At 35.3% G+C, this 25,644-nt stretch overlaps 1 protein-coding gene across 4 annotated transcripts in view; it reads right to left on the bottom strand.

Annotated features, from left to right (window-relative positions):
* Positions 1-25,644, bottom strand: part of LOC121871535 (DNA fragmentation factor subunit beta-like) — a 56,821-nt gene that overhangs the window by 23,721 nt on the left and 7,456 nt on the right. For 3 of the 4 annotated variants that reach the window (XM_042373967.1, XM_042373969.1, XM_042373968.1), the window contains 2 exons: positions 9,311-9,626; positions 914-1,088 (listed from right to left, as the gene is read on the bottom strand). In XM_042373967.1, coding sequence (XP_042229901.1) covers positions 914-1,088; positions 9,311-9,626 — 491 coding nt within the window. Of the gene's footprint in view, positions 1-913; positions 1,089-9,310; positions 9,627-14,614; positions 14,870-25,644 lie in introns of those variants that run through there. The other variant, XR_006089890.1, reaches the window with a different exon arrangement.

The raw sequence follows: 25,644 nt of genomic DNA, 5'->3' as shown, positions 1-25,644 counted from the left end.
AAGTCCAGAAAAATGTGAGGGCAAACTTTTTCAGAGAGAGAGTTGTGAACTCTTGGAACAATCTACCAGAAAGTGTTGTGATGCCACCGAGTGTGTGCTCTTTCAAGACAAGACTTGACCAACACTGGAGCAGGTTCAGGTACATTCAGGAGACGGTGCACGCCCAGTACTTGCCAACAGTGCAAAAGGATAAAAGAAAAGGAAAAGTAACAGAGACGTTACCAATCGCCCAAGCAACTAACGAGGCGATCAGTAGAGAAGAGGATAAAAGTAAGTGAGCTGGAGTGGATGGGAAGGAGAAAGGAAGGTGGTGGTGAGGAGGTGATGCATCAGTTGGTTTGTTTGGTAACACTGCCTGCAGCACTGCCAGACACAACTGAACAGCTGATGTCTACCCACAAAATTGAGAGTAAGTATATATGAACATGTCATATTCCTTCTACGTTACATAATATAAATTTTTAATTGTGGATTGAGAAAAACAAATAAACAATGTACAGTATTGTACAATATTGTATTATCATGAATGACAGTCACAGAATAAGTGAGAGAGGCAGTTTCAGTGAAAGCAGTGGATGAGAGGTTTGGAGGAAGGTGAAATTCTGATTTAGGCAGTGATAATAGAGGTAGTGGTGGTGATTATGGAGCTGGTGGTGATAAAGCAGAAAGGTGGTGGTGACTTACCTTTCATAATAGTAGAACATTCTTTAGTTAATAGGCAAATGGGTAGTAAAAACTTCCTTTCATTACAGTGTGGATTCACTCAAAGGATTAATGTTCAATGACAACTAAATGTATATGTAAAAGGGATTATCAAGATAAGGAACATGAATTATTAACCCATAAATATAAACACCATTAAATCTCAAAGATGAAAATAAACTCAATCACTGATAAATGTAAAGAACCTCACTTATTTATAGATAACTGGTTCTTCAAGAATTCTACAGCCTGATTATAGGAAGAGACAGCTGGTAACTGTCTGTCCTTGTTCAGTTCTGTCTTAGTGTGCATCAGGTACCCTCTCATCCTCCTGTCAGCACTGTTCCGCATGACATCTTCCTTTGTCTTATAACTGGTGTCAAGTCCTGTGGATTATAAAGCTTATGAAAATGTAGAATTAATTAGCTTCCAGTGGACAATGGAACTCAAGAGAATGTAGAATTAATTAGCTTCCAGTGGACAATGGAACTCAAGAGAATGTAGAATTAATTAGCTTCCAGTGGACAATGGAACTCAAGAGAATGTAGGATTAATTAACTTCCAGTGGACAGTGAAGCTTATTAGTTCTCCATGTAGAATCAATTTACAGTAGAACCTCGATAAATCAGACTAATTAGGCAGACTCCAGTCTGTAAAACACGAAAGTCCAAAAAAAACGAATATATGGGGGGGTGAAGATAACATTGCTGATGTGAACTGTTTAAAGAAAATCAGTTGTTGTTGTTATGTTATTACTGCACTTCAACAACTAAGGTCTTTAAGTGTAAAACAAGATGATTAAAAGAATATTACATCAACAATACACAAAAATATATGAAACAGAACTCTCCGGGTTATGTTACGGTCATCTCCCCTTTCCCTCAATATTTGTTTCAGTTACCCTGTAATGACCATGGTCATACATGTCAGTTAACGTAAAATCAGACAATTCATATTACACTCAATAGCCCACAAAACATGTAGCTCTGCTTTCCTTTGAGTCCCCCATCTGAGGAGTCCGTTTCCTCATCGCTTCAAGACGCCTCAGTCCTCCGTTATCCCATTTTCTCTGACTTCCTGAAAACAACCTCTCTATGGAGTGAATTTGAATATGAGAGAGAACACCATTGTTTTGAGTCAACTTAGATATGTTTGATTACAGTTAAAGGATACAAGATCCTTTGTGAGTGATGTTGAAAGCTTTAACTGTCTTTATTGATAGTAACATTGGTTAAGTAAGTGAGTGTTGCGTCTGCCAGTACAAATGACACTCCGCGGTATTGTCCCTAGGAATAACCATGAGTTTTTAATTGCTACTGAAGTTAGATTATTTTGTTGCCCAAACATCAGAGAATCTGATGTTTGTAGTTTAGTTAGAGTCAGTAGTCTATTTAAGGAAGTCATAAATCTCCTGAACTATTCTGTCAACCTGTGTAACCTCCAAGATCTACACCTCCCCGTGAATAGTCCCTTGTTTGCAACCGCGCTGAGCTTGCAACCAATTGTGTTGTTGAGGGAGTTCTTGATTAACATTTGTTTAACAGTGCATGAGTTTTTAAATGCCACATTGACGTTCCAGGTTTTTAGTTGTAAAGGAATTTGAGAGAAATTTTTGTGAAATGGTAATACTAAGAGATTCTTATGGTCATGGGTGGGCTTGGGATCAGTTCTATAAAAAGTTTTCTTAGTAATGTTTAGGCATTTGTCTATGAAAGATCTAGGGTATTTAAGGTTTGAGCCAATATTATAGATATATTTATATTCCTCATCAATGAATTCCGGACTGTAAATTCTCAAAGCACGTAAAAACATTGTTGAAAATACTGACTGTTTGACTCTATTATGGTGGGCAGAATAATAATGAATGTATGAACACACATTAGTTGGTTTTCTATAAATACTGAACAAAAAAGTGTTACCTATTCTGTGTATCAGACAGTCTAGGAATGGCAATTTACGTCATGCTCTAATTCCACAGTGAATTTGATCGAGGGAGCTAAGTTGTTAAGTTGTGGCAGGAAAGCTTTTAGGTCCTCATTACATGGCCAGAGACATAATACATCATCAACATATCTAAACCAGACTGCTGAAGGTGGTAAAATATTACTGAATAGTTTCTTTTCAAAGAATTCCATATATAGGTTGCTTAATATAGGTGAGAGTGGATTACCCATTGCCATACCAAATTTTTGAGCATAATATTCTCCATTGAATTCAAATTTACAATCCTTAATACATAGTTTGATGAGTTCGATGAAGTCGTCTTTCGAGACAAGCAATGAAATATTATCCAGGGAATCTATGAAGAACTCCAGTAAATCATCAACTGGGACCTTTGTAAAGAGTGATGTTACATCAAAACTGACCAGTTAAAATCATAATTAATATGTAAGTTATTGAGTTTATCAACCAAATCCATATTGTTCTTGATATTAGAGTAAGAAATGTTGCCAACTAGGGGATTTACTAAAGAAACTAACCATTTAGATAGTTTATAAGAGATTGACCCAACTGAGCTAATGATGGGTCTTGCTGGGTTAAACAAATGTTAATCAAGAACTCCCCCAACAACATAATTGGTTGCATTTATAAAGTTCCTTGCAAGGAATGTAATATGTTTTACTTAGACAAGACAGGTAAAGATCTTGTAACTAGACTTAAACAACATAAATATAGTGTTAGGACAGGCCAGGAATCCAATGCTCTGTTTGTTCATTTGAGGGATAACAAGCATTGCATTGACTGGGATAATGCCTCCTCAATATTACCTTGTAATTCAATTGACAGTAGGAACATCATAGAATCTAGTCTCATTAAACATTCCGAAGCATTCAACATGAATTTGAGTAATGGCATGTACAAACTGGACAATTTTGTAATTAAGAAGATTTGTAACCAGGTGAGAAGGTTGGGTCACCTTACCCTCTGAAATGACTACCGACCGTTGCGGTGCTATTTAAAGATTAGTAGGGTCATTACCTAATACCTGACCATTGTGGACCTGATCTCACCCTCCTCTGTATATATACACCTTGATTTGTATTTCTCTCTCTAGTCTGTACTCACCCCTGAAGATGTGAATTACATGAAAGCGCTTGGGAACTTCGTGTTTTCTTATTTCCTTGTGGTTATCAGCATATATATATATATATATATATATATATATATATATATATATATATATATATATATACAGCTAGACCCCGACTTACGACGGAGTTAGGGACCCAAATCCAGGTCGTAAGTCCGACATAGATAAAAAAAAAAATTTTTTTTTAATAAATAATCTACAATGAAATAAAGTACAGTAAAAGTAATGAATAATGAGGAATGGATACAGTACAGTGAAAGTAATAAATAATAAGGAATGGTTACAGTGTGATTGAGCACTTACCTTTAATGTAGTCAGCTGAATGCACATGGGGCCCCCATAATTTTCTAATTATACATGGAGACTACATTAACTGGAAACGTTTCGGTATAGAAAATGCGTGTCATTTGAAGAAAAAAAAAAAAAAATTTAATAAAAAATCTGAGGCGGTCGTAAGTCCCGACGGTCATAAGTCGAAGCAATCGTAAGTCGGGGTCTGTGTGTGTGTGTGTGTATATATATATATATATATATATATATATATATATACACACACACACACACACACATTGGTATAGTTCGAAGCTTTAAGACCAAATTTTTAGGCAAAAATTGGGGGTCAGTCCTATATAATGCCATAGTTTTGTTAGGTTGAACCCGGCATGATGGGATGGGCGAGGAGAAACTTTTAGCTTCAGACATGAAAAATATTTACCATTTACTGCCGGTAAACAATGGAAACGTAAAATATGTACCAATTAGTAATGAAAAGTTGTGCAGTTCCTTCAGCAAATGAAGCTTACCAACTTACAATAGGCTAAATTACCTTACAATGTGCTTTCAGTAGTCTATGTTGAAGTTCATAGCACAGTCTAACTTATCCTATCATATACGGTATCACAGTTCTCATTGATCTTCAAAAAATACTGGTAATAAAAACCTTTTTGATATTTCACACTTAATAGAATACCAGGTAATCTACTTCAACCTCCTATTGTTTACATATGACGATCACGCACCACTAGCTGTATCAGCTAGGACGGTACACGGTTTTTCTAATCGCTTTCAGTTAAAAAACTGTTACATCACATGTAAATTTTACCTAATGTGCCTGAATGAATATATTCTCGAAATAAATAGTAGTTTTGCTCAAACGTGATGTATTTTAAATGTAAAATAGGATAAACTACATGACGAAAACAAAAGATTTACCTAACCTTCCGATGTTCAAGAGAAGTTACTGCTTTTTTAATAGTTTTTGGTTAAAAATATTGTTATATTACAATGATATTCTATTCATACTGTGCTTGATATAATGCATTCACAGAAATGTAATATTTTTTACTGAAATGACGACGATACAGTGAAAGTGGATAAAATCGATTTAAAAACAATGACTTTCGCTTTTCGCTCAAAAGATGTAACCGTAATCGCTTAATGGTTTTCAGTAAAAAATTTTGTATTTCGATATTCTATCCTAATTGACTTGAATAAATACTACGATACCATATTTCTGAATATTTTCATTAAAATCCATCAAAATTATTTTCCTTTGTCAGCATCTGCAGTACCAAACAGCTTCTCCCAGTCCTCTCCTTGAACAGGGCTAAAGGGTAATGCGGTTTTTCTAATCATTTTCAGTTAAAAACTATTACATCACACGATATTTTTACCTAAACTGCGTGAATGAATATATTCTCCGAAATAAATAGTAGTTTTGCTTGAAACGTGATGTATTTCAATGTAAAATAGGATAAAATACATGACTAAAAACAAAAGAAAAGACTTTACCAAGCTTCTGTTCTTGAGATGATGCTATTTTTAATAGTTTTTAAATTCTGTTATATTACAGTGATATTCTATTCATACTGTGCTTTATATAATACATTCCACGAAAATGTAATATTTTTGCTGAAATTACGACGATTACAGTGGAAAGTGATAAATTCAAGTGATCAAACAATGACTTTTGCTTTTCGTTCAAAAGATGTTACCGTAATCGCTGAATGGTTTGAAGAAAACTGTATCACAATAATATTCCCCTAATTGACTTGAATAAATACTTCAATGGAAATATATTATTTTGTTGAAACTACCCGCTTCAGTGTAAAGTGTCGATTTATTAATAATGGAGAACAATTTGCCTTCAAATTTGTGGTTAACGTATAGCCTCAGTTTAATAGGATCGAGAGCTTAGTGAAGGTTTTGTTGTTCCATTACCTCAAAAACTGGGTCAAACTATAAACGAGGAATATCAGAATTAACGATTTCTGGTCAAAAATCAGGCTCACCTTATAAACGAGTAAATAGATTTAAAGTATATATATATATATATATATATATATATATATATATATATATATATATATATATATATATATATATATATATATATATATATATATATATATATATATATATATATATATATATATTATATAGCGATATCCCCACTAACGGTCATAGAACCCAGAGGGTCCCGTGTTATGGAATCCTCGTTAAGGAACAACAGAACATGTGATTTTAATTCAATAGAAACCGCCCGACCCCAAACCCACTTTTGAAGACATAAACTATGTTAGTAAAAATAACATCTTAATTTTAAGATGGTACATGACACAATTAATACTAAGAGAAATAGAGAACACAGTCACAAGTTAATGTCCATTCAAATAATGGACTCGACTCCCCCCCTCTCACACTCCACTGCCGGCTCTTCCTCTGAGAAATTTTGGGGAAAACCACTAAATTTTAATAAATAATACCTCAAACTAAAGTTAGATAATACAATTGACATTGCTGGATTCCTTTAGACCAGAATATTTTGAATAAATTTTACATTTTTGCACAAAAAGATAATATAGTTACTCAGAAAATTTTTTTATCTAAAATTTGTATGTCTAATGCAAATATATATGTTATATTCAAAATGATCACCAAATTATACAAATTCCAGCAATGTAAATTATATTCTGGCCGGTAATTTGTATGAATTTTATGAGCTAAAACAAATATCTCAGTTAATAAAAAAAAAAATAATCTTCAGGACACTATCTGTCAATCAAAGTACCTCACCTTGCCTCTTCCAACCGCTACAAGCCATCCTAACCCTCACCCCCACCAATCATCCTTCAAGGAAGAGTGGTGAAAATTTAGATTTTAACATTTTGTATTAAATAATACCTCAGATTAAAGTTAGGATAATACAATTGACATTGCTGGATTCCTTGTAAGACCAGGAATATTTTTGAATATAGCCATATATTTTGCACAAAAGATAACATAGTTACTCAGAAAATTTTTTTTATCTAAAATTTTATGTTTAATGCAAAATATATGATGTTTATATTCAAAATAATCATCAATATAAAATTTCCAGCAATGTAAATTATATTCTGACGGTAATTTGTATGAATTTTATGAGCTAAAACAAATATCTTCAGTTAATAAAAAAAAAAAATATTCTTCACAGGGTAACAGATGGTCGGGCGGTCCTCCTCCCCCACCCCCACCAACCGTCCCAGGAGATGTGTGGGAAAACCAGAATACTTAACTTTTTGTAATAAATAATACCTCAAACTAAAGTTAGGATAATATAATTGACATTGCTGGATTCGTATGACCAGAATTTTTGAGATCAAATGTCATATATTTGCACAAAAGATAACATAGTTGCAGAAAAAATGTTATCTAAATTTTATGTCTAATGCAAAATATATGATGTTTATATTCAAAATGATCACAAATATAAATTCCAGCAATGTAAATTATATTCTGGCAGTAATTTGTATGAATTTTATGAGTTAAAACAGGCAGTCAGGCAGGGTGGCGCAATCTAAAAATAAGCGTCTCGACGGACACTCACCGTGTATATGTGGAAAAATCGTGTTAAGTGAAAGTTCAGCTCTGGAGAGCACCGTGTATATGATAAAAGCACGTTAATTATGAAACTTAGCGTTAGGAGAAGGTAATATTGTATAAATATAAATATAAATATAAATATAAATATAAACATAAACATAAATATAAATATAAATATAAATATAAATATAAATATAAATATAAATATAAACATAAATATAAATATATATATATATATATATATATATATATATATATATATATATATATATATATATATATATATATATATATATATATATATATATATATATATATATATATATATATAAATATAAATATATATATATATCTTGATAAAATCACACGGGAAAATGGAAACAAAAGAGCACCTTAGCTTTCGTCTTTATTCAAGACATCTTCAGAGGCAACTGGATTACATGGACAGAGAGAGGCTTAAATATACAGGGTGACCTTAAAAACATGAGGTCAGGTCATAATGATGCCATCCACTAATCCCCACACCAACACACACGTAGAGGAGCTTAAGAGAAGGGGGGTGACGTGACTAGTCAGGTCAGGTCAAAAATAAGGGACCCACTAAATAACTATCATACATCTAAATCAAAGGTTTTCAAAGCATTTTTAACCTTGGGCCACTGACAAATAAATTTATGTAACATATTGTCAGTTTTGAACTGGCCATCACTTACGACTGGGTTAGGGACCGACATCCAGGTCAAAAGTCGAAAAGGTCTTAAGTCGGAAATGTTTAAATAACACACAGAAAATCGAAAATGGATGTCTCTTTTTCTTCTCAGCTCCACAAAACTCTCACTTTTAAGCTTGCCAGCCATTTTAAAGTGAATTACAGATGAAATTTTGTCTGTATACTGACTTTGGGACTCAAAAATACATAATTTGACCAAATTTTGGTACGACTGAGGCAGGTCATAAGTGCAGGTGGACGTAAGTCGAGTAGGTCGTAAGTCGGGGAGTACCTGTGTATATATATAGTGATTTATGGCCGATTTTTTGGCTTTATTTTGTATGTACTTTTTCTTTGAGCTGGAACCAATTGTGTTTGATAATCGAGGGACCACTGTATTATTTTCGCATTTTCAACTTACGACCAATTCGACTTACGACCTGGATTTGGGTCTCTAACCCCGTCGTAAGTCGGGGAGGAGCTGTATTACTAAATACGTTGAGGTGCAGTAATAACATTATAACAACAATAAGAAGTAGCATGAAAATGTGTATGGCTTGTTACAATGTGACAAAGAGGTGTTGGATAGTTTGTTACGATGTGACAAGAGATGTTGGATAGTTTGTTACGATGTGACAAGAGATGTTGGATAGTTTGTTACGATGTGACAAAGAGGTGTTGGATAGTTTGTTACGATGTGACAAGAGATGTTGGATAGTTTGTTACGATGTGACAAGAGATGTTGGATAGTTTGTTAGGATTTGACAAGAGATGTTGGATAGTTTGTTACGATGTGACAAGAGATGTTGGATAGTTTGTTACGATGTGACAAGAGATGTTGGATAGTTTGTTAGGATTTGACAAGAGATGTTGGATAGTTTGTTACGATGTGACAAGAGATGTTGGATAATTTGTCAGGATGTGACAATAGTACATAAAACCATTACCTTTGAACCACTCATAATCCCTATCCTTGGAGCTTTCAGGGGCCACATCTCTGGCAACTTTGGTGAGAAGATCTAAGAGTTCTGTTGCTTGGGTGGAGAATTTGGGTTCCTGCAAATACATTGAGACTTTCTCATGAATTTTTGGCTGACGCTGAAGGCACGCATGAAGGAAGGTTGCTAAAGGACCGATGATGTCTGGGGTTCTGTATTCTGCTGATGGCATCACGTGCAACTCTGTACCAGCGGTAAGAACTTCAAAATGGTCTCTGTCGACTTCCGTACCATCGTCTAAACAAACGGTGATGCTTTCCTTTTCCTGTAAAATGTAAAATATATAAATTATACTTTAACGTGTATGATATGATACTCATTACTATTTTTGCTATTACACACACTTTCCGCAACATACTGCATTATTATCTTTTCTGAGCACTCATTCTTTAATTGCGTTTTAGAAAAAAACAAAGGCAAAGCTTCCAGTTTCAGAGTTATGGCAGTGGTGGATCCAGGAATTTCAAAGGGGGAGGGGTCAAGAAGTTTTGGGTGGAGGAACATGGCGAGCAAAGCGACCCCACCCGGCTGGGGGTTTTGAAATCTGACAAATATCATGGGCATTTTGAAGCCATGTGCACGTGATATTGGAAGACATTCTGAGGTCAAAAGTAATTAATTTTTACTATACAAAATGCCCCTGAGAACAATACTGCATTAAAAAAAAATTATTGGAATTTTCTAATGAAAAGGGGAGGGGGGGGGGGAGGGTCTGAACCCCTAGGACCCCCCCCAAATCCACCCTTGTATGGATGGAACTAATCACATGAATTATCTCATTTACTGGGTCTCATGAAGATTAGGATCCTCACTTTATTTCACCTGATGATTAAACACCATAATGTTAAGTGGGAAGATTATGTTAGATTAAGCTATCTTAGGTTAAGTTAACTTAGATTAGCATTAGGGTATTTAATCATCAGGTGTTATATGCAGGGATTCCTAATCTTCAAGAGATCCCAATCACTTATAAAGACAAATGAACAACTTTTCCTTAAATAGAGAAATACATAACTAAAAAATTGCTCATTTTGGGGCACAAAAAAAAGTTACTGTACAGCTCCTCCCCAACTTACGACCACCCGGACATACGACCGCCTCAGCCATACCAAAATTTTGTCAAATTACGTACTTTCGAGTCCCAACGTCAGTGATTGCGCTGTGTTCTGAAAATTTTTTCGTTTGTAATTCACTTTAAAATGGCTGGCAAGCTTAAAAGTGAGAGTTTTGTGGTGCTGAGAAGAAAAACAGACACCCATTTTAGATTTTCTAAGTATTATTTAAGCATTTTCGACTTACGACCTGGATTTACGCCCCTAACCCCGTCGTTAAGTCGGGGAGGAGCTATATTTTTGTTGTAAAACTATATATTGTTTAGCATAAAATGAAAGTTTAAATCAAAATGGTTCCATAGCAATAATAAATAACCCAACAGGACATAAGTATTCACAGGTTATACTGTATTTAAGATAGAAAAAAAATGACAAATGGAACAAGTCAAGACAGGTTTGCATAACTTGGTAACATAGCTGACTTTTACTATGAGTATAAAGTACCACACCCAACAACTTAGGGGTTGCTTTCTATTATAATTAAAATTTTCAAGCCATAATAAAATATTCTGTACAAACTAATTAATGTTACAGAATAAATCTTCAGTAAATGATGATAATGACAATGCCTGTCCCTCAAGAAAAGTGAGTAAGTCCTGTTTGCAACCTGTTTCCATGTTGTAGGGTGTTTGTCTATTTTCTTTAGTTTTACGTCTACAGTATTACCCCGCCTAACGCGGTTTCACTTAACGCGTTTTATCATATACGCGGTGCCTCGCCAGAGCTGAACTTTCACTTAACACGGATTTTTTCCACATATACGCGGTGAGTGTCCGGCTCCAGACACTATTTTTAGATTTGCCCCACCCTGCCTGACTGCCTGTTTTAGCTCATAAAATTCATACAAATTACCCAGCCAGAATATAATTTACATTGCTGGAATTCTTATAATTTGGTGATCATTTTGAATATAAACATCATATTTTTGCATTAGACATACAAATTTTAGATAAAAATTTTTCTCAAATTAACTATGTTATCTTTTGTGCAAAATATATGACATTTATATTCAAAATATTCCTGGTCTTACAAGGAATCCAGCAATGTCAATTATATTATCCTAACTTTAGTTTGAGGTATTATTTATTAAAATTTAGTGGTTATCCCACACATCTCCTTGGGACAGTTGGTGGGGGGTGGGGTGGGGGAGGGAGGGACCGACTGACCATCTGTTACCCTGTGAAGAATTATTTTTTTTTTATTAACTGAAGATATTTGTTTTAGCTCATAAAATTCATACAAATTATCAGGTCTGAATATAATTTACATTGCTGGAATTCTTATAATTTGATGATCATTTTGAATATAAACATCATATTTTTGCATTAGACATACAAATTTTAGATAAAAATTTTTCTCAAATTAACTGTTATCTTTTGTGCAAAATATATGACTTTTATATTCAAAATATTCCTGGTCTTACAGTGAATCCAGCAATGTCAATTGTCTTCTCTAACACAATCTGGTGTATTTCGTCTTCAAGCTTCTGGAAGAGAGACAGTGAGGAGTGGGGGGAGAGGTTGGGGACTGAATTTGGAAGAGGGGGGGAGGCAAGGTGGGGTACTTTGATTGACAGATAGTGTTGTGAAGATTATTTTTTTTTTTATTAACTGAAGATATTTGTTTTAGCTCATAAAATTCATACAAATTACCCGGTCAGAATATAATTTACATTGCTGGAATTCTTATAATTTGGTGCTCATTTTGAATATAAGCATCATATATTTTTCATTAAACATACAAATTTTAGATAAAAATTTTTCTCTTTTGTGCAAAATATATGACATTTATATTCAAAATATTCCTGGTCTTACAAGGAATCCAGCAATGTCAATTGTATTATCCTAACTTTAGTTTGAGGTATTATTTATTAAAATTTAGTGGTTTTCCCCCAAAAATTTCTCTGAGAGGGAAGAGCCAGGGAGTGTAGTGTGAGAGAGTCAGGTCCGTATTTGAATGGACATTAACTTGTGACTATTTCTCTCAAGTATTAATTGTGTACATGTGCCATCATAAAAGTTAAGATATTATTTTCTTTCTAACATGGTATGTATTAAAAGTGGGTTTGAGGTCAAGCGGTTTCTTAAATTAACAATCCCACTGTCTTCTGTTGCTCACTTAACGCGGATTTCACTTAACGCGGGACCCTCTGGGTTCAATTGACCACGTTAAGTGGGGTACAACTGTATACTCTTTATAAACGATGTAATGGCCCCTGTCTCATCAACAGAAGTATTATATAAATGGGTTATTTACATCTGATTTATATTCAGATTCATCCCCTGTAACTTTCCACTGGCTATGAGGTGGCATGTTCAGTGCACATGATAAGGTGTGCCCACAGGAAGCTGCGTCATACTATGCTGAGTAAAGGCATAAAGTAGCCGGCTCCTGGCCACCTGAAGCGGGCAGTAGTTTGATATCCTTGACTAGAGGAAGACGTTATTTGAGAGCCGCAGTGGATGGCTCCGTCTTCCCTCCAGGGAGAGCAACGTGTCTATTCCATTCTCCCTCGATGGGTCACTACTCAGAGTCTCACTCATTACTTAATATCGAACGGACGTTGATTCACGTCTACTGTATGTATTTACATAGACGCCGTCCCTTTCTCACCACACTCATACATAGTGGAACTTACGGTTGATCTACACTCAGGAATTATATACATAATACTTTTTAATAAAACAAGAAACTTCAATTGGGTTTTGTTACTAAAGCCCGATATAATGTATGTGAACCAACCTGGTTAACTTGGAATTAACCAGCCGTTTCAACACACAATATGGTTTTATATTGATATTGAAACAGTTTATTTACTCAGAAGAACACAGACACAGAGTCAATTAAAAATCATAATATTAACATGGATGAGCAAGTCAAAAGCCTGAGCACTCTTGTAGGCACCTGATATATACTGTACATTTATCGCAAGGCAGTATTATGTTACATTTAGTATCATCTGGAATAGTACACATAGCATGATGGTAATAAGAACATAACAGAATGTTACCACGGTTATCACTTTGATATTTATTTTTTTCTTATTTAATTTTTTTTTACAAGTATACTGTTTACATAATTTACAGTGGAGTTGATATACATAAATATGATAAGGGAGGGAAGCAGTACAACATGGGTTGTATTAAGGTGGAACATGAGGACAGAGCTGTCAGTATTATGTCTAGTTAGCAAATACTGTATAATTATTGCAATGGTAATTTCTATCTTTCTACATGATAATTTCTGATAAAACAGTTTTGGTGGTACAATAAAAGCAGGAATATAAAGTAGGTATTACAAAAAAAATATTAATACTTAGACAATAGATATTTTTTAAAGATGATTTTAAGGAAGGGAGCATCGTCTTTGCTTTTTGGGTGGGTGGGGGTAAGTTGTTCCACACCTTCACACCATGATATTTAATGGAGGTTTGAGACTGAAAGGAGTGCATAAGGATTGTAGGTAGTAGGTCGCTACAAAACAGGGAGGTACTATTGCCTGGGAAGATATTGGAAGGATAATGTATTGTTGCCATATGGCATCACAAAAATTGTGACCAAGTCCCAGGTTGCTAATCTGACTTTCTGCCTCATTTACACACGATTGCAGGGTCTCAATTGTTTCTCTTACTATTGACAACACAACATACATATACAGTATTGTTTCTCACTTTTGATCTTATTCAAATTTTTTTTATTCATTTATGGTTCTTTATTATTATTATTATTAGTGTTGTAATTATTATCATTATTACATTTTTGCCCCCCAGGACGCGATGTGGGTCAGTGACCTGTGCCAGGGTGGGTTAATGCCCAAAAAAAAAAAAAAAGCTCTGGGTGCCTTAAGTTGTATCTCTGATTATTCCGGAACTGGAAATAATTGTTGTCAAACAAGTGATTGACAGATTTGTAAACAAATAGGGCACAGCAGTAGATGTTAATATCCTCGAATTTTAAAATTTTTAATTTAGCAAATTGTTCGTTTGTGTGATCAGTTTTTTCAAGTCAGTCATTGTCCGCACAACTCTCTTTGTGCAGTAACCAGGGGTTGTGCTTTTGAAGACCCAGGGGCCCCCATAGTGTGTAACAGTGTATCAGGTGTTGCTCAAGTACTAGGAGATGGGGAAAGATAAACAATCATACAAAATTAAAGTTTATTCTATAGAATAATCAGTGGAGTGCTGGAAGCTGCAGTTAAGTCCAGAATAGCATGATGGAGACTGCTACTGATGCTCGGGGAAAGGTCTTATTTTTTGTATCGGTGGAGAGGAAGAGCATAAATTGACTGCTGGCACGTGGCTTTTATACCCGATTGATGTGGTGAAGGAAACCAGTGGTGGTCTGTGATTGGTTTAGTGACGTTCTGTGCTTTGCTGGTCCGATAGCCAATCAGCATGCTGGAACCAAGAACAGTGGCCCGTGGTTAGCTAAATGCTGATGCCCAATCAGAGTGTAGATCAGGAGAGAGTGCTTGCTCGAGAGATTTTGTAGTGTCCCATGCACAGAGCTGCCCCAAGAGGGGAGCAATTGTGGTAATTACACCTCTGGCCAAGCAACAGCTTAGGTCACATGTCACTAAATTAAAATTAAGGCTTAAAAGACTAAAATAAAATAATGCACGGTACAAACACAATAAATAACATAGAAATTTCATAAAAACCTTTAAACATTAATAAATAAAACTCAGAGCATGTGTAGAAAGCCAGCTTCTTTCACAAAGGAGAGAACGTCCCATCCCACAATACCCACTCCTCCCCCCAGCACCAAAGAGACAGTAAGACCCGTCTCCTCTCAGCACCAGGAAAGGTGCTTACAACGAAGATCTCCGAGACTGGGGCACCACCAAGAGGTGTCGAGCAGTCAATGGGACCAGGCAGTCATCACAATGGGGAGGGGACATTCTCTCCATTAAAATGACATGAGTCAGTGGAGGCAAGTGCCGCAAGTCAAAGAAGTCTCTCGGTGGTAAGGAAGTCCCTGATATACCCAGGCACCCAATACAGGGTGGATGTCGTGGAGCTTGTTTGCTCCGCAAGCATCCCACCAGCATTTTCAACTTGAGCAGATGGCAGCTCTTATTACTGGTTCCATATCAGAGGCAGGTAGAGGGGAATGACTTGCCAATGGGCGAGAAGCAGCTGCTTTCGCCACAGTATCAGCACGCTCATTTCCATTCTCCCCCACATGGGCCAGAACCCAGCAAAAACCAATTTTCCGGCCCTAATGTTGGATGAGAAAAAGCCACTGTAAAATATCTATAACTAAGGAATGTGGTGATGAGACACTAGCTAAGGCCTGGAGATTACTACGAGAATCACTAAAAATTGTAAAATCAAATTGAGGTTGGGTAAAAATAATCTTGAGGGCAAGTAAAATACCCAAAAGCTCTGCAATAAAAATAGATGCCACAGTGGGGAGAATACCGACCCGACAGAAATCGAGAAAGACCACCCCAAAACTCACCCCTGCATCCTACTTAAACTCATCAGTGCATACAAGAATAGTCCCCCGTGAGAGGAGGTATGCTCTAGAAAAAAAAGAGAATGGACCACACAGGGAGGGAGTAAGTCCTTCCTTTCATTAAAATGCTGACAAACTTGAACTTCAGGGAGAATCCACAGAGCACCACTAAGGAACTGCACAGGGCATGTCTGAACAGGAGAAAGACAAAGAATTCTCACAACCTCCCTTACCATAAATCCAAAAGGTCATGGGAGGCCCGGATACTGAGTGTAATGTGAGGACATAGGGTCAAATGCAAGAACTGCCGTCATGTACATGATGCTGTGGTATCCCAGTGGTCGTAATATGATGGAAGAAAAGTTTACCAATTATTCAAGATTGGCCATGGTAGTTCCCAACCGTCGGGTGTTGTTACTACATCATCGTGGTGTAGTCAGGTGTACCAACTGGCAGAAGACTAGGAGGTTGCTATGCTGCGACCCTCAAAACATTGTCAGTGGCACAAAACGTTTGCTCGTGCCACACGATTTACGAGCATTAAAAACTTGAATCCCAAGCTAACGTGCACCTCATTTTCCTATTTTCTTGGATTATAAGCCAATTCTGGGTTATGAAATACGATCACTTACAGTGAATATAGGTAAATAAAGCCTGTGACAACCATAAGAACACAGGAATAGAGTGTAGTATCTGTTCCTTTCTTCGTTGTCCATATTAAATCTAACAATAAAGTATTAAGTTTGTCACAAACTTGGGGTTGGATGAGTGTAAATAAAGAGAATTATGGCCTGTTCTGTGGATGAAGTCAGTAGAACATACCGAAGTACAGTACAGGGGCCCCCCAGATTCGCGGATTCTTATTTCGCAGTCTTCTATTATTCACGGATGAAACTCTGGGTGTACCCAAGAAGGTCTGTGAGTAGTTTTAAAGTTGCTGGCATTTTCGTGGCTGGGACAGGGAGCCATTCATTCTAGACAGTAATTTCCTTTATCTGCACAGTATTGTATATATATATATATATATATATATATATATATATATATATATATATATATATATATATATATATATATATATATGTGTGTGTGTGTGTGTAGACACACACATATATACAGTAAAGAAGTAAGTGTCCTAAGACAAACACATAAGGGAATATACATTTCTTTGTATACAAGTAAAAATGTGCCCCCTCCTCCGGTCAGCAAATGTTATTTGTGGATTTGGCGATTCATGAACATTTTGAGGACCTAACCCCTGCAAATTTGGGGGGGCCTCCTTGTATTAAGTATTATAATTTTGCTATGACAGTTATGAACTCACTACACAGATGAATTGGGATAAAATTTTGAAAAATATCACCATAACTGTTAGTTTTCTATCTAACAGAAAATTATCTTTGTACCAAATATATTTACTTCCATATTATACAAGTTATCAACAAAATATGAAACCTTGAGATAATGTTTCCTACTTGTCTCCACCTAATTATAGTAATGCAATAAATACCCTAAGAAAGATAGCAAGACATGAACACTTTCCCAATGTCAGGAGTAAAAATATATACAATACAGTATGTTAATGACATGGACTAAACCAGCAGTTGAAGATAAGTATCAGATGTTTAAATGGTCTTTTATTTGGAAAAATATTACATGTAAATTATGGATCCTCACCAGAGAGGCTTCATATAGGTGGTGTACAGACATTTGCTCACAAGACAAATACTGTATAACATTAATGGAAAGTAAGACCCATATACTGTACAGTAGGTATATTCATGAAATTCTACCAACTAACCAGACACTAAAAATGTTAAACATAAAACAAGATGATAATTAAATAGTTTAAAAATACCCAGAATACAATCTGCAATGTTAATTGCAAATTACTGTATTTCTGTATTTTTTTAATATTTAATATTAACTGTAGTAATAATGAGGATAAGAATACCTGTACAGTGGTCCCTCGGTTAACGAATACAATTCGTTCCACAGAGTCGTTAGTTAACCGAATCCATTATTTCAATGGGATATTGGGTAATTGGTTCCAGCTCACAGAAGGGTACACACAAAGTAAAAAAAAAAATGCAGTAAAGTACACTTACTTTGAGGTGTGTATGTAGAAGGCTCCTGGTTGATGATGCTGATGGGAATTTGAAGTGTGAGGTGGAGGAGGAGAAGAGAAGGAAGTGGGAGTGGAGGAGGAGAAGGGAGAAGAGAAGGAAGTGGGGATGGAGGAGAAGCATTTTACTGCTTCTTGGAAGGCGCATCACCTTCAATAATAATGTCAGGAACCTCTGGACTGACAGATTCTCCAGCAGGAAAATCCTCTCTCGTTTTTGAAGAGGAAGGCTGAGGGGAAGCATCTTTCTCCCGCTGCCTTTTAGAGAAGAAACTGTAAATTTTTCGTTGTGGGGCATTTCTCCTTCTGTTGTTTCCACATCAGGGTGACGAAGTCAGTTTCCTGAACATCTCCCAGTGGTGAACAACATCTTTTAAGTCTGAAGAAGACATATGGTCATCACATTTCTTTTCCTCCTCACCACTGTCTGTTTCTAGCATCTCATCCATTTGTTTCAAGTCTTCAGGAGTAAGTTCCTGCTCATGAGACATCACAAGCTCTTCAACATCATCATCCTCCTCCACTTCCAGTTCCATTGACTGACCAAAGGACACAATCTCCTGGTCCAACTCCGTTTCTTCCTCAAATCCCTCAAAATCATGGACTGCTGTTGGTCACAGTACTTCCCATGCAGAATTCAGGGATCGAATGGAGACTTCTTGCCATGCTGACACGATCAATTTTACAGCCTCCAGGATCTTGTATTGCGTCTTCCAGAACTGTGCCAGTGATAGATCAGGATCAGTGGTAGTTGCCTGATGACACCTTCTGAACATTTTCTTCATGTACAGCTTCTTGAAGTTGCTCATTACATTTTGGTCCATTGGCTGCATAATTGACAAAGTCAAATCGAGCCTCCAAAGTGCTGGCAAGTTCAGGGTCATGACCAGGGGCATTATCTAGAAGAAGAAGAGCCTTTAAAGGAAGTTTATTTGTGGTTAGGTAACTCTTCACAGAAGGGCAAAACACTTCAACTACCCATTCATTAAAGAGCTGTCTCGTTACCCATGCCTTACGGCTGGACTTCCAATAAACTCCAAGTTGTCCTCCTACCACCTTTTGTTGCTTGAACACCCTGGGGTTCTCAGAGTGGTAAGACAAGAATAGGCTTCAGTCGGAAATCCCCTGAAACATTGGCACCAAGCAATAGAGTGAGATGGTCTTTCATGGGTTTATGCCCTGGTAAAGAGGCTTCATCTCTGGTGATGAATGTCCTTTTGGGCATTTTCTTCCAGAACAGCCCAGTTTCATCCACATTGAACACTTGCTGTGGAAGATAATTCTCTTCATCCATCAGTTCCTTGAACTCCACTACAAATTTTGCTGCTCCTTTTTTATCTGCACTGGCAGCTTCACCATGCCTAACAACACTACAGGTTGACAACCCTTTATCCGCAATTCCAAAAACTTTTAGTTTTTTTGTGGAGCTTTTTTTTTTTTTTTTTTTTTTTTTTTTTTTTATACAGGCACAGGTCACTGACCCACATCAGGGCCTGGGGGTGAAAATGTAATAATAATTATAATAATAATGATAATACAGTACAGTAATAATAATAATTATTCATAGTAAATAAATTTTTTAATAAAAAATACACAAAAATAAAATAAGAATGATAACAATAATAATAATAATAATAATAATAAAGAAATACAAGAATGAAAAAAAGATCAAAAGTGAGAAACACGACCTAGACCTATGAATTATTATTATTAAGTGTGTGTGGGTCAGTGACCTGTGCCCGGTGGGTTGATCTCGTATGTGTGTGTATATATATATATATATATATATATATATATATATATATATATATATATATATATATATATATATATATATATATATATATATATATATATATATATATACATATATACATATATATATATATATATATATATATATATATATATATATATATATATATATATATATATATATATATATACATATATATATATATATATATATATATATATATATATATATATATATATATATATATATATATATATATATATATATATATATATATATATATCATTCTGAAAACCGAAAAATTCCAAAAACCAAAATGCATCTGGTCCCAAGGTTTTCGGATAAGGGATTGTCAACCTGTAATGCCATCAGACACACGATGGAACACAGTGACAGATTCTATTGAATCTTATTTAAAGAACTGGGAGACCCTTGTCAAAGTGTGCAAAGAAAATAGTGAAGACATTGATAAGAAAATTGAAAGGAAAGTTAATGATAAGGCATTAAAAAGAACTGCAGAAAACTATTTAGAGAGACTTAAGCCTATTGCTGTGGCATTGGACTGTGTCCAGAGAGAACATACCCTATTAAGTGATGCTGTAGAAATATGGGTAAAACTGAGAACTGATATGAAGGAGTATTTAACAGATCAGAAGGATATGGATAATTTTGAAAAAAGAATCAAAGTAGCATTGACACCTGCCCATTTTCTAGCTAATGTGATAGATCCAAGGTATCAGGGCAGACATCTGACTCCTGAGCAGCGAGACATTTCAGAACAGTATGTGTGTGAGTCTCTTCCACATTTCCTTTCAACATTAATGTCCTTCCATGGAAGAAGTGCACCATTTAAAGAGGTTTATTTTGGTAAAGATGTTGTAAAATCTCTCTCACCCCTTGCTTGGTGGCAGTATTTTGCCAATGATATGACAGAAAATGTAATGGATGTTCCTAGGCAATTATTTACAGCTGTTGCATCATCAGCAGGGGTTGAGAGAATTTTTTCCACATATTGATTTGTACACTCAAAGGTAAGAAATCGCCTAGAACAGGAAAAGGCATCTAAGCTTGTCACAGTACATAAGCATTTCAATGTTCAACTAAGCTAATTAAAATGTTTTGAACTATTTTTGTTGTTTACAGAATGAGAATATTGTGTTTACTTGAAGTTATTACCGGTAATTCTTAATACACTATAATCCTACAAATGTAAGAAAATAAACTTGTTACCAGTATTATTTTTTTTACAAAATGAGAATATTATTCTGTTGACTTGAAGAAGTTAAGTTATTAATTTTTGAAACACTGTAATCCTATAAGAGCATTTATGTTAAATTTCATTATTACGTTTGGATTTGTGCACTCAAATGTAAGATATGTTACCAGTTTTCTTTTATTTTACAAAAAGAATATTATTGTGTTAAATTCCATTGGTACATCAACTGCATAAATATCTTAATGCCAATTCTCTGTTTATTATCCTGAATAAGCTTTGGTTGAAAAATACTGTTTTTATGGTTTAAAAATACTATTTTATGCAATTAGTAAAAAAAAAAAAAAAAATTATTTAAATAAAAAAAACCCGATTTAAATCAAATAAATCGATTTTTTTTTTTTAAATCATAATTTTCCAACCTCATATATATATACATATATATATATATATATATATATATATATATATATATATATATATATATATATATATATATATATATATATATATATATATATATATATATATATATATATATATATATAAATACAATATTACCCGCCTAGCAGTTTTTTTCATAGCGTTTTTCATATCTGCTTGATTGCCTGTAAGTATGAACTTTTCACTAAAGCACGAATTTTTTTCCACATATCGTGGTGAGTGATAAACTCGAGACGCTATTTTTAGATTTGCCCCACCGCCACCTGCCACCCTGCCTGACTGCCTGTTTTAGCTCATAAAATTCATACAAATTACCTGGCCAGAATATAATTTACATTGCTGGAATTCTTATAATTTGATGATCATTTTGAATATAAACATCATAGATTTTGCATTAGACATACAAATTTTTAGATAAAATGTTTAATCTGAGTAAGTATGTTATCTTTTGTGAAAATATATGACATTTATATTCAAAATATTCCTGGTCTTACAAGGAATCCAGCAATGTCAATTATATTATCCTAACTTTAGTTTGAGGTATTATTTATTACTAAAAAGTTAAATATTCTGGTTTCCCCACACATCTCCTTGGGACGGTTGGTGGGGGGTGGGGGGAGGGAGGGACCGACCGACCATCTGTTACCCCGTGAAGAATATTTTTTTTTTTATTAACTGAAGATATTTGTTTTAGCTCATAAAATTCATACAAATTACCCGGTCAGAATATAATTTACATTGCTGGAATTCTTATAATTTGATGATCATTTTGAATATAAACATCATATATTTTGCATTAGACATACAAATTTTAGATAAAATGTTTTCTCTAGTAAATATGTTATCTTTTGTGCAAAATATATGACATTTATATTCAAAATATTCCTGGTCTTACAAGGAATCCAGCAATGTCAATTATATTATCCTAACTTTAATCTGAGGTATTATTTAATACAAAATGTTAAAATTTATTTTTTTCACCCACTCTTTCTCTTGAAGGGAGGAGTGGTGGGAGGTGGGGGGGAGGGTTGGGACTGACCGCCCGGTTGGAAGAGGGGGGGAGGCAAGGTGGGGTACTTTGATTGACAGATAGTGTTGTGAAGAATATTTTTTTTTTATTAACTGAAGATATTTGTTTTAGCTCATAAAATTCATACAAATTACCCGCCCAGAATATAATTTACATTGCTGGAATTCTTACAATTTGGTGATCATTTTGAATATAAACATCATATATTTTGCATTAGACATACAAATTTTAGATAAAATGTTTAATCTGAGTAAATATGTTATCTTTTGTGAAAAATATATGACATTTATATTCAAAATATTCCTGGTCTTACAAGGAATCCAGCAATGTCAATTATATTATCCTAACTTTAGTTTGAGGTATTATTTATTACTATACCTGGTTTTCCCCCCAAAATTTCTCAGAGGGAAGAGCCAGCAGTGTAGTGTGAGAAGAGGGGGAGGGAGTCGTGTCCATTATTTGAATGGACATTAACTTGGCAACTGTATTTCTCTATTTCTCTTAAGTATTAATTGTGTGCATGTACCATCATAAAAATAAGATGTTATTTTTACTACAACATAGTTATGTGTCGTCAAAAAGTGGAGTTTGGGGATCGGCCTGGACTCCATTTCAATTAATCCCATATGTTATGTTATTCACTTTACGCGTTTCTCGCTTTCCGCGGTACCCTCCGGGTTACATTAACCGCGTATAGTGAGGGTTAACTGTATATATATATATATATATATATATATATATATATATATATATATATATATATATATATATATATATATATATATATATATATATATATATATATATATATATATATATATACACACACAGCTAGACCCCGACTTACGACGGGGTTAGGGACCCAAATCCAGGTCGTAAGTCCGACATAGATAAAAAAATAAAAATAAAAAAATAAAAAAATAAAAATCATTTTTTTTTTACTTTTTTTCAAAATAAATAAATAAAAAATCTACAATGAAATACAGTACACTAAACGTAATAAATAATGAGGAATGGATACAGTACAGTAAAAGTAATAAGAAATGAGGAATGGATACAGTGTGACTGAGCACTTACCTTAAATGTAGTCAGCTGAATGCACACAGGGCCCCCATAATTTTCTACAGTATTTACAGGATACATGGAGACTATATTAATTGGAAGAAGCAGAAGAGGAGACAGGGCTGGGTGGGGCATCAATGTCGCTTTCTTCAGACAGGTTTAGGTGCTGTGAAAACTTGCTGGTTGAAGGTATTGGATCATCTTGAGGGAGTGAAGAGGCAGCACTGGTGGGGGCATGAGGAGACAGCACTGGGGGACTTCTTGAAATAGATGTCCAATTTAGACTGCACAGTTTGCTTTTTCTTTTCATTATAAATTTCTCTGTAGCAAGCAAGTGCATCTTGGATCGTTCTGTCAGCTTTGGCATACCGCTCATAATTTTGATCCATGTCATCAAACATTTGCATTGCTTTATTAATTGTAGCAAATGCCTCTGCCATTTGTTTCACTGAAAACTTTTTGGGGGGTGCAGGTTCTTCTTCTACATTTTGTCTCTCTTTTTCCTCTGCAATTTTCTGTGCATCTAGTTCAATAAGATCCTCGTTACTGAGCTCTTCTGCTACACTTTCAACCAACTGTCCAACATCTTCAGTATCAATTTCTAACTCCAGCTGTTTACCTAACTCCACTATCTTGTTACTAATATCCAAAATAACTTCATTTTCATTAAATCCTTTGAAACTGTATGTCCGCTCAGGCATGCGCTTCCACAATGATCCAGTCTCATCCACATTGAATATTTGCTCAGGCAAATAATTCCCTTCCACAATCACTTCATCTAACTCCTCCTTAAAAGCTTCGGCAGCACCAACATCAGCACTAGCTGCCTCTCCACTCACCTTAACATTGTGTAGACTGTAGCATTTTTTAAATCTATCAAACCATCCATGACTTCCTGTAAAGGTTTGATCACATTCATCTCCTGCCTGCTCCTTCAGGCTTTGGAACAGGCTTCTTGCTTTAGCCTGTATGGTTAGAACGCTTAAGGGTACACGCTTCTGTATCTGGTCTTCTATTCATATCACCAATAATTTTTCCATATCGTGAATAGGACCTTGTCTTCTCTTTGATATTATAGTTCCCTTTATAGGTGTTGTTCCTTTCACTACTACACGAATACGTTCCTAGTCCTTCAGAATAGTGGATATAGTCGAGTGTGAGTAACCTAGGTCGCGGGAGATTGTTGCTACTGTTTTTCCATTCTCATGCTGTGTTATTATCTTCATTTTCATCTCAAAAGTAATTGCCTGTCTCCTTTTCTTTGGAACACCACAAGCACTCTCACTTTTACGCTTTCCAGTCATTATAAAGTCAATTAAATACGATAATAACGAAAGTTCACAGCGCGATCAGTCTAGGATACGATAGCCAAACACCAACTAAGCGCTCCACTGAGTGAGTGTACCCACGAGGCGACCCGAGACGCGCCACCCACTCGCCACGGACGGAAACGTTTCGGTATAGAAAATGCGCGCGTCATTTGAAAATATTTTTGGTCACGATGGTCGCGGTCGTATGTCCCGATGGACGTACGGTCAGAGCAGGACGTAAGTCCATGTGGTCGTAAGTCGGGGACTACCTGTACTGTACATAGAAAATCTAATATGGGGGGTCTCTTTTTCTTCTCAGCACCACAAAACACTCACTTTTAAGCTTGCCAGCCATTTTAAATTGAATTACAGATGAAAATTTTGTCTGTGTACTGACTTTGGGACTCAAAAATACGTAATTTGACCAAATTTTGGTACGACTGAGGCAGGTCGTAAGTGCGGGTGGACGTAAGTCGAGTAGGTCGTAAGTCGGGGAGGACCTGTATACTGTAGTGATTTAAGGGCGATTTAGGGGAATTTTAGGAATGTTTCTGACTTTATGCATTTTTTGCTTCACTGTGTATGTACTTTTCTGTGAGCTGGAACCAATTACCCAATATCCCATTGAAATAATGGATTCAGTTAACAAAATTTTCAGTTAACGAACAACCTTCTGGAACGAATTGTGTTCGTTAACTGAGGGACCACTGAATATATTTTTTCGCCCCCCAGGCCCCGTTGTGGGTCGTTTGATCTGTGCCCACGTGGGCTA

This window comes from Homarus americanus, unplaced genomic scaffold (assembly GCF_018991925.1).
Source record: "Homarus americanus isolate GMGI-L3 unplaced genomic scaffold, GMGI_Hamer_2.0 scaffold45698, whole genome shotgun sequence".
Classification (NCBI taxonomy): Eukaryota; Metazoa; Arthropoda; class Malacostraca; order Decapoda; family Nephropidae; genus Homarus; species Homarus americanus.
Note: the sequence above shows the minus strand (reverse complement) of the source record. Positions and strands in the feature narration are given on the sequence as shown.